Source organism: Protomyctophum bolini (genome assembly GCF_963924005.1).
Source record: "Protomyctophum bolini genome assembly, chromosome: 7".
Lineage (NCBI taxonomy): Eukaryota > Metazoa > Chordata > Actinopteri > Myctophiformes > Myctophidae > Protomyctophum > Protomyctophum bolini.
The window spans coordinates 49927124-49941007 of NC_137868.1; the positions used below are offsets into that span (position 1 = coordinate 49927124).

General features: G+C 40.7%; 1 protein-coding gene across 1 annotated transcript; it reads left to right on the plus strand.

Annotated features, from left to right (window-relative positions):
- The first annotated feature begins 1702 nt into the window (after positions 1–1702).
- On the plus strand, positions 1703–2662 carry LOC308317874 (uncharacterized protein). Its single transcript, XM_080767213.1, has 2 exons — positions 1703–1943; positions 2127–2662. Exons 1-2 carry the CDS (start codon positions 1872–1874, stop codon positions 2520–2522), a joined length of 468 nt encoding a protein of 155 aa, XP_080623339.1. The 5' UTR covers positions 1703–1871; the 3' UTR covers positions 2523–2662.
- Positions 2663–13884: the final 11222 nt, after the last annotated feature.

Sequence of the window (13884 nt, forward strand, 5' to 3'; positions counted from 1 at the left end):
AGCCTAATTTGAGGTGGCCTAATGTATTTTTATTGCATTTATCAGCAGTACAAGACGAGCCAACTCCGGCAACTGAAACTGAGACTGCTCAGTTCAACTATAAATGTAAGTGTTGTGTGTGTGTGTGTGTGTGTGTGTGTGTGTGTGTGTGTGTGTGTGTGTGTGTGTGTGTGAAATGATGATTACTGTACAGCAGTGGTTGCCAAAGTGGGGTCCCCCAGGCCTTGAGGGAGTTCCAGGGGGTCCCCAGCTAAATGATAGTTAAATGATGGACCCTTATGTGTCTGTAACTCAGAGATAGATTGTACAAATGGTACAATCTCTTAGTTGAACCTGGTTCCATTTGTACACTCAGAGTTAAATGATTTTACAATATACATTGGGGTCCCAGAGATAGAAATGCTGCATTAAATGGGGTTTCATAGCCTAATTCAGGTCAAACTTTGGGTCCCTTGAAATGAAACTGTTTGTAAATCACTGCTAGAGCTGTAAAACATTTTTATGGGGGGTCTGTCCCTAGCATATCTTTTCTAATGGGGGTCCGCAGGATAATAGTATCATTTTGGGGCTCCTTGACATGAAAAAGTTTGGGAAGCACTGCTATAGAGGACTAGATAGTAATGTATTTTATTTTTAGGGACCACCTCTTCAAACAAGCGCTTCATACAAATGAGAAAAGAACACGAAGACCTCTTCACGGGCCAGAAATTCACGGCAACTGCAGCTTGGACGTGAGTGAAAATGGCCCATTTGTAGTATTCTACCATAATGTCAACATTGGACTGTGATAATCCATTTTTGTGTAAAGATTACCTAAAAGCAATATTTCAATTTATTTGGGTCATTTTAACATCTACTCAGGTTTTTGTGAAAACCGTGGACAGTTGTATAGTACATGGATTAAAGTTCAGTCATTTGGATTCCATAGAAACCAGCGTGTCTGCACACCAAAAATAGCAGATATACAAGCTCACAACACGTTGCAGTGCGACATGTTGATGATTGGCTATTTTCAGTCATTTATTAATTCATGTTATTTTAACAGTTTGACTGTCATTCTTCTCATTTGCCGGAAATTCCAAAGAACTTTGAAGACCCATTGCATATTATTTCATAATGTGACAATATCAAGATATGTCTCAAATGAAAGGGGAATCTTTCCTCTTTACTCAGAAAAAAATTATGTTTGTAGCATGTTGCATTCTTTAGATAAAACAGTTTTATACAGCTCGCTTTCACCCTAAACAGGCCTCTGGGAAAATGTGTTGGTATTTCGTTTAATTTGTTTACAGCACACTTCTATTTTGCCGATAACATATTCGCAATTCTAGTGACAGAGACATACCATATATCAAATGAAAGCTAGAATCCTCTACTTTCAACAGGAAAAGAGAGAACATGTCTATCATGTTTAGTTTTCAGAATGTATCCATTTGAATGAGTCTAGCAATTTTCAGTTTAGCACTTTTCAGTCTCGTTTTTGATCATTCATATTACAAGACACATATCACTTTTGTGAATATCCATCAAGCCGAATTGACTTGATCTTTTTATTTTTACACAACACAGGAAGGAAAAAGCTTCTTTACATAGAACAAATTAGAATAAATTACAGACAGAATGGATATTTCAGAATGAAACTGACAAACATTTCGCTTCACAGCATTTGAAAGTGCTGACGTACCTGCGGTCAAAGCCATTTGCCCTTCCGGGTCAGTCCACCCTAGCCATGCCCGTAAACTTGACGCTTATGTAAACACCTGCGCCACCCCAAGGTTACATAAATGTGTTTGTGGTCATTTGGCCCTTACTGTCTCTATTGTGTTAATGTGGTGTATTGACTTTAATCTCTTAGTGTCATTCTGGAGAAAATGGACCTTGCCGAAAAGGTTCATCCCAAGCAAGCCAAGAAGAAGTGGGAGAATTTCAAGGCCAAATACAAAGTAAGTATGTAATTATACCTTTGAAATAACCAAGTGCCAAGTTCTAATGTTTATGACATGGCAACCTGTTGTAAAGTCATCATTGGACCACAACAGAACATATTACCCAAGCACCAACACGGCGCACTGCCATACAAATAACCTGTTAAGCCAGTGGTTCTGAAATCTTCATTTCCAACTCAGGAGTGCAAGTATCCGAAGACTGGTGAGGGGGTGGATGGAAAAGCCACAGCTGCCTCATGGGCTTATTTCGCCATGATGGACGAGGTTTTGGGGCAGAGGCACTCCATCAACCCCCCTGTCCTGCTTGCCTCCGCTGGCGTGGACGTGGCTGTAGACGCTGAGGTCATACCAGACATACCAGACATACCAGCACTGTCAGCTGGAGAAGGGTCAGGGACACCAGGGCCCAGTGTCCAGGCTGGCCAGAAAAAAAAAAGGGGGAGAGATGATGACCTGATTGACCTCATCAAAGAGGACATGAAATTACAAAGGGAGGCGGAGGAGCGGCGGTCAAGAGAAAACGCAGAGAGGATGGACCGGCTGTTCTCTCTACTGGAGAGAATGGTTGATAAATAGTTTAAAATGTAGTACAGAGAACGGCCAGTTCATCCTCTCTCTGCAATGTTCACGTTCGGTGCAATCAATTTGTGTTTTTTATTTATTATTTATTTATTTATTTATTTATATATTTATATATTTATATATTTATATGGGGTCCATGTTGGGATCAGCTGCACAGTGGTTGTGGTAATCTCCCCCTCCCCTCTTTTCTCCCCCAGTGTTTTGTAATGATTTCCATTGCCTTTTTTTTTGTGAATTAACTTTAGCAGTTGACATTTTGTTTTAACTTGACATGATTGCATACTTGTGTTCTCCTCAATTAAGTGTAGACTTCACTTTTATTTTGGATGACAAAAGCCCAAAATAAAGTCCAGTGTTTTGCATTCCATTTGACCTTTATTTCCTATTTATTTATTTGGTATGAGACATGACGTATGTTTGCCCCAGGATAGAGGATAAGGATCCTAGATGTAACAATCCTTTTTGAATCTCACCCCTGACAAATACCTCATATTACAAACAAAATTAAAATTAAAGCGGAAACCCTCAAAACCACTTCAACTAATGGGAAATGAAAATAATGCAAAATTATAACCATCTCTCCGATAAATGTACGAGACATCAATTAACGAATACAACCAGTTTAACTGAACCATATTATTTATTGTTGCCATTTTCACCCTGGTAAGTACCCCCTCCCCCCATACCATTTCCCATAAGAACAAATCATTTTAACAGGAGCCATTTGTGACAAACAACGAAAGAAGTAGGCTACCATTAAAGGCAGCAATAATGAAAAGACAAACAATACACAACCAAAGCAAAAAATATTTTTTCTCAACACGGATTGAGTGTAGCATTTCTGTAGTTTTGCTTGTTGGCTTTAATTTGAAGAGCTGACATAGAAGGGGTGGCGGGGGGTGTGTGTGATTAGAATAAGGTACTCCTATGTATTTAATGACAAAGTTGTCTACCAATCACCCTTATTCTGTTCTTTTGTCCCTCTGAATCTACACCAAAATAGCCAATCTATGTACAAACTGTCACAAGTCTTGTCTTTTTTTTGCCCATTGTGGCATGCCCAGAAATGGGACGCTAAGTCTTCACAGCCCTATACATCAAAGACATGTGTGACAGATGTGAATTATTGAATACAGTGACAGCAACAATAATAATCTTCATAATATTAAAAGATGCTAAACAAATGTCGTGCATTGTGAAGGGTCTTTTGGTCATTTCACCTCACATTTTCAGGCCTCCAAGACATTGGACCCCACTGAAGAAAACAATAATGTTCCTACTGCTTAAGAAGAGTACATTCTTTCAGCCATTGACAAAAGAAAAGAGACATTTTAAATAAAATGGAGGCATAATACAATAAAATTATAAGCAGAGATCCTATGTTGTAAATTGGATATTCAACATTGCCAGATGTAGCAATCATGACCTCACAATTACGTGTTTAGTGATGTTACAGAGGCAACAAGCAGGGCTAACCTGCCGTCCTATTGTCTACAACAGACATGCACATGAAATGACACTTTCATACAGACTTTATGTAAAAGCTCTGTGGATGATCTTCTTCCCTCTATGACCTGATAAGTCAGTTATATTGTCCTCCCTCTATGACCTGTGGTTATAAGTCAGTTATATTGTCCTCCCTCTATGACCTGTGGTTATAAGTCAGACACACACATCCTGTGAAAAGCCTTACATCGCAGCACATACTTCAAGATTCCTTTTTTTATATATCCACACAGAGGCCAGTCAGGCATGGCAAGAAATACAATTTCAAAAATAAAATGACAAATAAACCCCACAAAAAAAAGGGAAAAAAAGCTGTGGTTGTAATGTAGGCAGAGTACAGTGAGGATTATGAATAGATGCAATATATACGTAGAAATTCAAATTCTAAACATTCAGATGTAGTTTTTCATACAGCCAGCCTATAGCCAGTGTCAGCCACGCGCGTGTTGCCGCACCATCCGTGCTGGTAAAAGAGAGATAAGTTGTGTCATGTGTCACTCATGTATTCTTGGTGATGGCTGGGAGGCAGCAGGCTAGCTAACAGCCTGTCAAACTTGTTGTATAGGTATGATAATCAAGTTGGTAGGAGTAGTTTAATTTGCTTGAACAGGGCAACACATGGATTGAGATTACCTTATTGTCCAGCAATGACTACATTTAAACGTTCAGGTGTAACCATGTAAGGACTTCTCTGTGACGAGCCATATATGTGCAAGTTGTTTCCAGAAAGTAAGAGTACCTGTGCATCCATTTGGTGTTCATGCATAATTTCTGGAAGTATCCACGTTCAGACACATGCAGATAGAGCCTGTTGTTCTCCCCGAAAGACGCATAACTGATTGTTATGCATTGTGTGTCAAGTCAGATTTGCTGAAAAGCTGGATTTACTTTGTACGATGGTGATGCATGTTGAAAATAGAAGATCAGCAAGCTCACAATCTGTGGCAGTGTGACCCGTTGTGAGCTTGTAGATCTGCCATTTTCAGCAAGTGTCACAGGCGAGTGCAACACAGCCACGGACTATAAATCGAGCTTCAGTGTGTGACATGGGATGCTTCACCTTCCCAGGTGGATGTAGGTAACACACACACACAGTCACACACAGGTGGACAGGTTTTTCCTATGATGTGGACACACGGCCTCCTGATGAGCTGAGCAGGGAGCAGGGAGCCTCTCGCAGTGATGTTGATGACCGGCTTGGATGGGATGGGATGCCACGTGAGACCCTGGTGTTTGTCCTGCTAGCAAGTGGGGCATCTGGGGTGTGTGTTCCACTGTCCACCGCATTGTCCAGGTGGGTTTGCAAGGCTGGCTGATTAGGCTGGATCGACGGCTGCCATGTCACTGTTTTTTTTTTTTTTGAAAGAGGCAAGAATATAAAACATTACAAATGTTTCCTACGGTAAATATTCAAAACCTTTTTAAGTAAATGGGAATCAGTAGATATACGGTACATCTGTTCGACTTGCCTGTTAATAGTCGTGGTCATCATGGGGCCCCTCCTCCAGACCAGACACCTCCGCAGTCAGCTGGGCGCGCCACAGATCCCCGCTGACTGCCTCCAACTCTCTCTCCCCCTCATCCTCTCCCTCATCTTCCTCCTGCTCGTCCTCTGGTGCCACAACATCACCTGCGTCCACACAGATGTTGTGCAGGACGCAGCATGCTGTTATGACCTGAAATCATATGGAGGGGGGTAAATTACACTTACTGAAAAAGTCTTCTTAACCACATTAAGCCTATATTTAGTTGACTGGTGTAGGAACTCTATAGGCTGTTCAGTGATTACTTACATAGGGTACGAAGGTGTGATGCACCTCCTGTGCATGGAGGAAGATGGACCGCTACCTGGTCTTCATCATGCCAAAGGCACGCTCGATAATGCCGCGTGCCCTGGCATGATGGATGTTGAACCGCTGTGCGGCATCGCCAGGTATTGGCCGTCGGTAGGGAGTGATGAGAGGGAGTGGGAGTTGGAGGCACGGGTATCCTCCATCTGCGAGGATGAAGTGGTCTGGAGGAGGGTAGTTTCCTTGACAGTACAGTGGGCTGTAGCGCAGCACTCTGGCGTCGTGCACCGACCCAGGCCAGCCCACGTACGTGTCAAGGAAACGGCCCCGATGGTCACACAGTGCTTGCAGAATAATTGAAGCAAACAGCTTCCTATTCTGGTAGCACTGGTGGTCGGGGCCAGTTGGTGCAGTGATGCGGACATGGCAGCCGTCGATCGCGCCCGCTGCTCTTCTAAAAGCAGCGTGCCTAGCCAGCCTTGCAAACCCACGGGTCACTTCCCCCAGGGCTTCAGGGGTACTTGGGAAGTGTATGACCCTGTGGCGGATGGCCACCACCTCCCTTGTGACCCTGTGGACAATGCGGTGGACAGTGGAACGTGGAATGTCAAAGGCATCCGATACCACCCTGTACGATGCCCCCGTTGCCAGCCAGTACAGAAACACCAGGGTCTCAAATGTGGCACCCCATCCATGGCGCCGGTCGAGGTCGAGTAGGTCCAACAACACTGCCAGAGACTCCCTGCTCAGCCGGAAATCAGGCCGTGTGTCCACACCGTTGAAGAACCTGACCAGGACAGGGACATGGAGGTTGACCCTGCAGTATGGACCTCTGGGGCCTCTCGGCTGAGTTAGGGAAAGAATGAGAAGAATTAGGTTGGTCGGTCTTATACTCAACCAGTTTTAAATAACTGAGTGACAACATTTGTAAGATTTGTGTTAGATTACACAGTAAAATTATATTGTGATTAAATGTAGGCTATCCATTTGGAGCTGAGAGCTGGCCTGGTTTAACCTTTTCATTCATGTAAATGCAAATGTGATTAACTAAGAGTAGCATTCTGATTAATTAATTTCTCTCAGTTGAATTAACAGTTTATACTCACTTTACAGTAGGCTATATAGGCCTATTTGTTTTAAATGTAAAAGTAGACCTATATTGTCAAAGTTAAATGACATTATAGCAATACACTTAGCCTAAATGAAAACGAACTAGCTGTTAGCTGGCTGTAAAGGTATAGGCATGCATACACAACATATCCATTTAACTTACTTGTTCTTCATTCCTTCCCAGCCTGAGATACAAGAAGCGCCGACGAGGCCGGCGCTGTTGCATCTCCTCAAAAATCAAACATAAAATAAAATATAATACAACTATTTCGAAATCCATGTTGGCAATGGCACTTGTAGTGGCAAATAATAAATTGGTCGCAAGATTACAACTAGGACAACTAGGCTGTATCTATGAGACTGACGTCACTGACGCGGGAATATAGAAGCGGGAATTTATGCCAGTAAGTATATATACAGAAGATCTACAAGTGCCGCGGCGCTATGGGCTTGTTGATCTGCTGTGCTGTCTAAGGGAAAAGCCTTATTTATCCACCAGGGGGGGTGGTGAAGATGTGATTTCATTTTTTTATTTCTCCCCAGCCTCCAAATATCTTTTTGTGACTTCCCCCAAGGGACTACAGGAAAATATATGAGGTTCCATGCAGTTTATGCCCTCTTGGGGTTTACAAAAACACCCCAAATGAAACGCAAATTGAGCAACTATGATCTAGTTTTCATATTAATCTCTCGCTGTCAAAAACAGTGCTGTATGGATGACAGCCGTGAATACCAATTGTGCCCTCTTATCTCTGGTTTTATAAAAACTCCCAAAACGTCTCTTTAAAGAGCCACCCGTTTATATATATACTAGCTAATAATCCATCCTATATTGTTTATGAGCAGCAAAATCAGTTTAAATACAAATCAAACAGCAGATGCGACGATGGTCTGTATTCTAAAACATTTATCATTATGAAGTGAAGATCCTTCGGGACTCAAGTTAAATCAGATTCGACGTAGTAATACTAACAATAATAGAAATTTTATAGAATAGCTTTTATTTATATTGCACTTGACATTTGGGGAAATAAAACAATTGGAAACGAATTGCATGTAGGCTGTAAATATCCACAATAGACGGGCATGGGTCATAATTTCGTTCCGTAGGAGAAACAGGGGAAATTGCTTCGGCCTATGCCGACAAAGGAGAGGTAAACACGGGTACGTCTCTCTGCTGGCAGCCCCCAAAGCGAGACAACACGGTTCTCTGATTCTCCGACATCGTTGTTTGATATTTTTAAATAGGATCTTTTATGATTAATTGACCACACATATGAAGTTTAAACAACTAAATACTCCCCAAAAATAACTTGAAAGTAAATTCCGTGGGCTAAAAAAGTAGTTTATAGACCTTTTAAAAACACTCCGGTCAGTGCGGAGAAAACAGTAATGGCTGCCAGTCGAGAAATCTGAGCTCCGCTTGGCTCCGCCCAGCTCCACTCGGCTCCGCCCAACTCAGTGTCCCATTCCACAGACAACACTCTGCGTCCACACTATGCCACCTACACAGGGCAGTGCCCCCGTTAGTGCCAGTGCAGTCACCACCCTATTCTACCTAGTATCGCACCTTGAAGTGTCCACCCTGCGGTTTGAGATTCACCTAAAGTCTGCTAAAAGCACTAAAAAATCCAATAAAGCACTATGGCTTGTTTCCATTAGGTTAAGGGGTCCTTCATATTAAATTAATCTGAACATTAAAGACAACGTGTGTCACCACAACAATATAATTATTGCAATGTGTACTGTAGGCCTATATTTAATATACAGTACAAATTGCAATATACAGTACAAATTGCAACAATGATATTGTTGTGGTGGCTAGCTGGTGGTGGTGGTGAAGTGCCACCTCATAATTGTAAAGTGCATTTTCAATAATTTAATTAATTAATTTGTGTTTATGTACTTGGTGAGTGAGGTTAGTTATAATATAAGCATAATCTATGTCAGAAAAAAGGGGAAACAATTATATTAGGATCACTAATGTTCGTGATAAAATACAAATTTTTTCTACTCAGTATGTGTGTCCTAGGAGGGCTGAGGGCAGTTCAGAAACCCATCCACCAGTGACATCGATGGGGAATCCAAGCTAGATAGAAACATTTCAATAAAAGGAGAGAACACCAATATGGAGTAAGCAAATGTTTATTGGAAAAGATTATTTTGGCAATTTATTGGAGCAAGTGTGGCAGGGTGGTATTGATTAAGGTAGCCTACTACGCCACCTGGGGAATTGCGCCCCAGGAGATATTTACTAATATTAAATACCGGACAGTGGGACACCCAGAGCACGTAATGACTCCCGAACACAGATTCAGTATACAATATATAGGCAAGGCAGAAACGTGTGTAACCAATATACAAAAGTCTTTATTTAAATGAATTGGTTAGCGATAGTGCATAGTTATGTATATATATATAGATAATAAGTAAATATATATATATATATATATATATTAATCTGGGGGCCCCCCAAATGAATATGGCGACCCCTCGAGGGGTCGCGATCCCCATGTTGAGAACCCCTGACAGAGAGAGTTGATCGCGACTCCACATAACACTAAAGTTGCCTTTATATGCATAAACATTATTAACATTATTAATTTTAAGTTATTACAGTATTACACTATTAAACTTATTACACTATTAGACTATTACACTATTACACTACTACACTATTACACTACTACACTTATTGCACTATTACACAACTACACTTATGACTTATTAAGTTATTACACAATTACACTACTACACGTATTACACTATTACACTTAATAAGTTGATTAATTAATACATATTATTATTATTTTAATTAATTAATATTATTATTGTAATTAATTAATACATATTATTAATTATGTTGTTTAATTAATTCATTGATAATTACACTTGGTTGAGGGAACATATATAGGGCTGAGGGAACATAGGTACGGTCCCAATCACATCACAGGTGATTCTCCAAAGAGCAGTCTATTAAGCTCTGTACATGGGCATTTAAAAATAAACATAGCCTTGTAAAAATGTTCGTCGACTACCTTTTTCCACTGACGGAAACTAAATGGAAACTAAATAAAAACTAAGCTATGATGACTAAAACTAAGACTAAATATACTGACAAATTCGTCAACAAATAAAAACTGGACAAGAGATCCAGTACAAGTCATGTTACAATTAGTTGCATGCTGAAAACAGACTATCTACAAGCTCACAAGTTGTGAACTTGTAGATCGGCTATTTTCAGCAAGTTATGCCGTCATCAGGACGGCATCAAGGCCTGCCAAAATACATTTTGTTCGACTAAATCAACTGTAGATCTAGTCGACTAAAATCTTATATTTAGTCGACTAAAACTAGACTAGTCCACATCGTTCATGAAAAGTGGTGAAGTGGTCCTTTAACAACCTGATTTGGACCAAATCCAGTTTCATCACAAACACTTTATTGATCTATCGGTCTGTGGTGTTAAAATGAAACAGATGGCTGTTATTCATTGATTATCTGAATAATGGAAATATGAATTACCCTCTTGAACCCCAGCATGACTATTATGGGGGCAATATTTCCCAAAATAGCAGATCTACAAGCTCATTGTCTATTACTCAGAAAATAAATGAGAACCCCCCCCCCCCCCGGGTGGTATCTCCAGGCACCACAAAGGGTTAATCAGGTGCTGCACATACACATAACTATTACTAGTTAATGCATAACTCTAGAAAACTATTTCACAAATCCAATAGTGTGTTGACCCACATCGATAGTCGTTCCATCTTCCACTAGAAGGAAAAAACCCAACACAGTCTTCGACTCCTTCATGGTCATTAGGCTCACCAGGCCGCCAGTACCTGTAGAAGTAGACACATTAATACATTACAATACCTTCACAACAAGGATTTTATATCAATGTTTAGTTTTTTTTAATCATGACTTCAAATTATATTACATTATACATTTAGGTACAAATTAACTGGACAATGAGATAAACAACGGATACAGAGTAATTGTGTTTTATTTTAGAGTTCAATTTAGAAATAAATATGAAGAGGAAATAATGTGAAATGTAGTTTGCTGAAAATAAATGTAGTTAAAATGTTTTCTTTAACCCATCCTGGGCGGGAACCTCTTTTGGGGTTCTGTACATTATTTAAAAAATGTGATGCTGCTATATAAATATTTGAAGTTTTTCAGAAAACGTAGGTCAGTATTTAGAAGGCGTTTTCAGAATCTGCCTCAGTAGAATAATGAAGGTAAAGTCTTACGTTGGTGTGGTCAGTGGTGTTCCATCCACCCACTGTGTCTGAACCACCTGCATTCTATCCCCTGGAATCATGCCCACAGTATTTAAGACTCAGTCTCTCTACAATCTCTGCCAGATTGTCTTGTGACCTTCCACGCACCCAAGCCATTTTCAAGCCTTGTTTTACTGACTTCTGTTTGCTTCTTCTAGACCACGATTTTTGCAAAGCCCTTGCCGGTACTTCTGCCCTCGCTGACTGCCTTTGGAGATTGACCTTGCTTTGTACTGTTTTGATATTTGCCTGCCCCTTGCCTGTTTTGACGTTTTGGAATAAAGACCTGCTTTCAGTGACTTTTGTGTCTGCATCCTGAGTCCTTTCCACGTGTGCTTGACACCAAGTATCTCCGCGCCTGCATGTAGCGTTTGTCATTGTAAAGTAGCTATGTGTCCACAAGGACAGACAGTTAGCAGACAGGACCAGGTCCTAAAGGTCCACACTGCAATAATTTATTTTGGTGTTGTCGGACAAAACAATAATTTGGGCTGTATATGCTCTGCGTCAATGGACTCCTAAAGGTCATGTTGTGACTTATTGCACACACGCATGCACGCACGCCGCACGCACGCACGCACACACACACACACACACACACACACACACACACACACACACACAAATCTTCTAATATCAGACTTTGTATTGAACTTTATTTTCCCGCATGTGTTCTTTTTGGTGAACTGTTAATAAAGTAATCAATCAAACTATTCCTGACTCAAATATGAGACATAAAGATACAGTAGTATAAAATGCTACTCACTGAGTATGACCAGGAAAATGATGCCAGCCAATAGGAGCAGCCCCACACACACTGCAACAGCTTTGAAGAAATTCTTCTTAAATCCTGAATGTAAACATCAGATTTTTTCATTTTCAATAATTATTTTATACCTTAATTCAGAGCACATGCATTGTGTTGCTACAGTAATATGATTGCATGTGAATAAATGTTAATGTACCATTAAACACATCCAATTAAGCAATGACAAGAGAGGCACTGTGATTTGGCTGCGCCGACACAATACAACTGCTATTGCGTAAGATCGATAGATGTGGAGGGGTGTGTTACTTAAATCATTGTATTATTATTATTATTATTATTAGTAGTAGTAGTAGTAATAGTATATTTTTTTACCTCCATGCTGTGCTGTGTTCTCAGGGTCAGAACCTCGGAGGTTTTCGTAGTCGGTTAGTTAGAGGGAAATGGAAGACCAAATATGATGTCTTAACTGCATCTCACATCCCCCATCCTGATCATCCTAATCAACCTGCTCAGCCTGATCAAGCCGGCCCGTTGAGGAGTTGTACAGTCAGACTGTCTCTGAGGTCAGTCCTATGAACGGAGTGTCAACAAACCAGGTCTGATTCGGTGTAACGCTGATGGAACATCTATTACTCCACATGCTGCACTTCCTTCTCTGTCTCTCTCTGCTCCGACAACGCTTCTAAATGACTGCTCCCTCTCACTTCTATCCAAAGCAATCGCAGTTACCGCGAAAGCTCAGAGCTATCTGTTGCCTCCAAGACGTTGCTGTTCAAAACCATAATAAAGAATAAATTGTGTATTTATTTGAAAGGGTGGCAGCCTGTGCTCAGGGGTAGAGAGGCTGGTAGAGCAGACGGATGGAAGGTTTCCTAGTTCGATTCCAGGGCCGGGCTCCTCCAGAGTTAGTGTCCAAGTGTCCTTGAGCAAGACGCTGAACCCCTCCCGATGTGCAGGTTGGTGCCTCACTGTGCCTTGTGCGGTTTCTTCCACCCCACCGCTGTTATGAATGTGTGGGGGAATTTGGATAAAAGCGCTTTACACCATTTTTATTTTATTTATCTTTTGATGATAACTTTGCACTATACTTTTTGATGAAAACAATGCTGGCATTGTAAACAGTCAACTGTTAAAAGCACTATGACAAAAAATGTCACACAAGTCACATTGCATTGCTCTCAACACACTTTAGGCCCAACTGCTCCCCCATGTGGTCACATGGAGCAGCACACTGCTGGGTCAATGCAAAGAAGTAATGTCACCTCTGGGATTATTGAACTGTACTGTACTGTCCAGATAAATATGCACTGCGGTTAAGATACATTGAGGGCAGGAAGACAGTTAAACTCCCTTTAAACTTGTAAGTATCAAAAGCATCTGGTGTTAATTATAGGGTTTAAACCTACTACTGTCAGTAATCGTGTTGATACAGTATTCAATCAATCAATCCATCAGTGGTTAGGTCATCAAAATTAAAACTATAGGTTTTAAGTACTTTTCATTCATTGTACAAAGAAACAAAACAGTCATAAATTGCGGTAACTACTGCATCCCATGTCTATAATGCACATCATACATACTTAATCTGCTCATAAGCAGAACAGTTCCTGCCTGCAACTCCTTTGCGGCTTTTATAAAAAATAAGTAAAAAGTTCATACACACTCAGCCATGGACCAAGCAGAGTCACTGTACTGGACTCATTTGAAGATGGGGATGTTGAGGTATAGGAGTTGAGTAACAAAAGACAATGCTATATTGACAGTATTGGCCGTCTAATCTCTGAACAAAACCTTAAAAATGTGACGCACATTCTACTATGTCACAGTAGTTTATGAAAAACAGGTGTCTTCAATCTACTTGTGATTCTCTGGTCTATGTGACTCTGAGACTA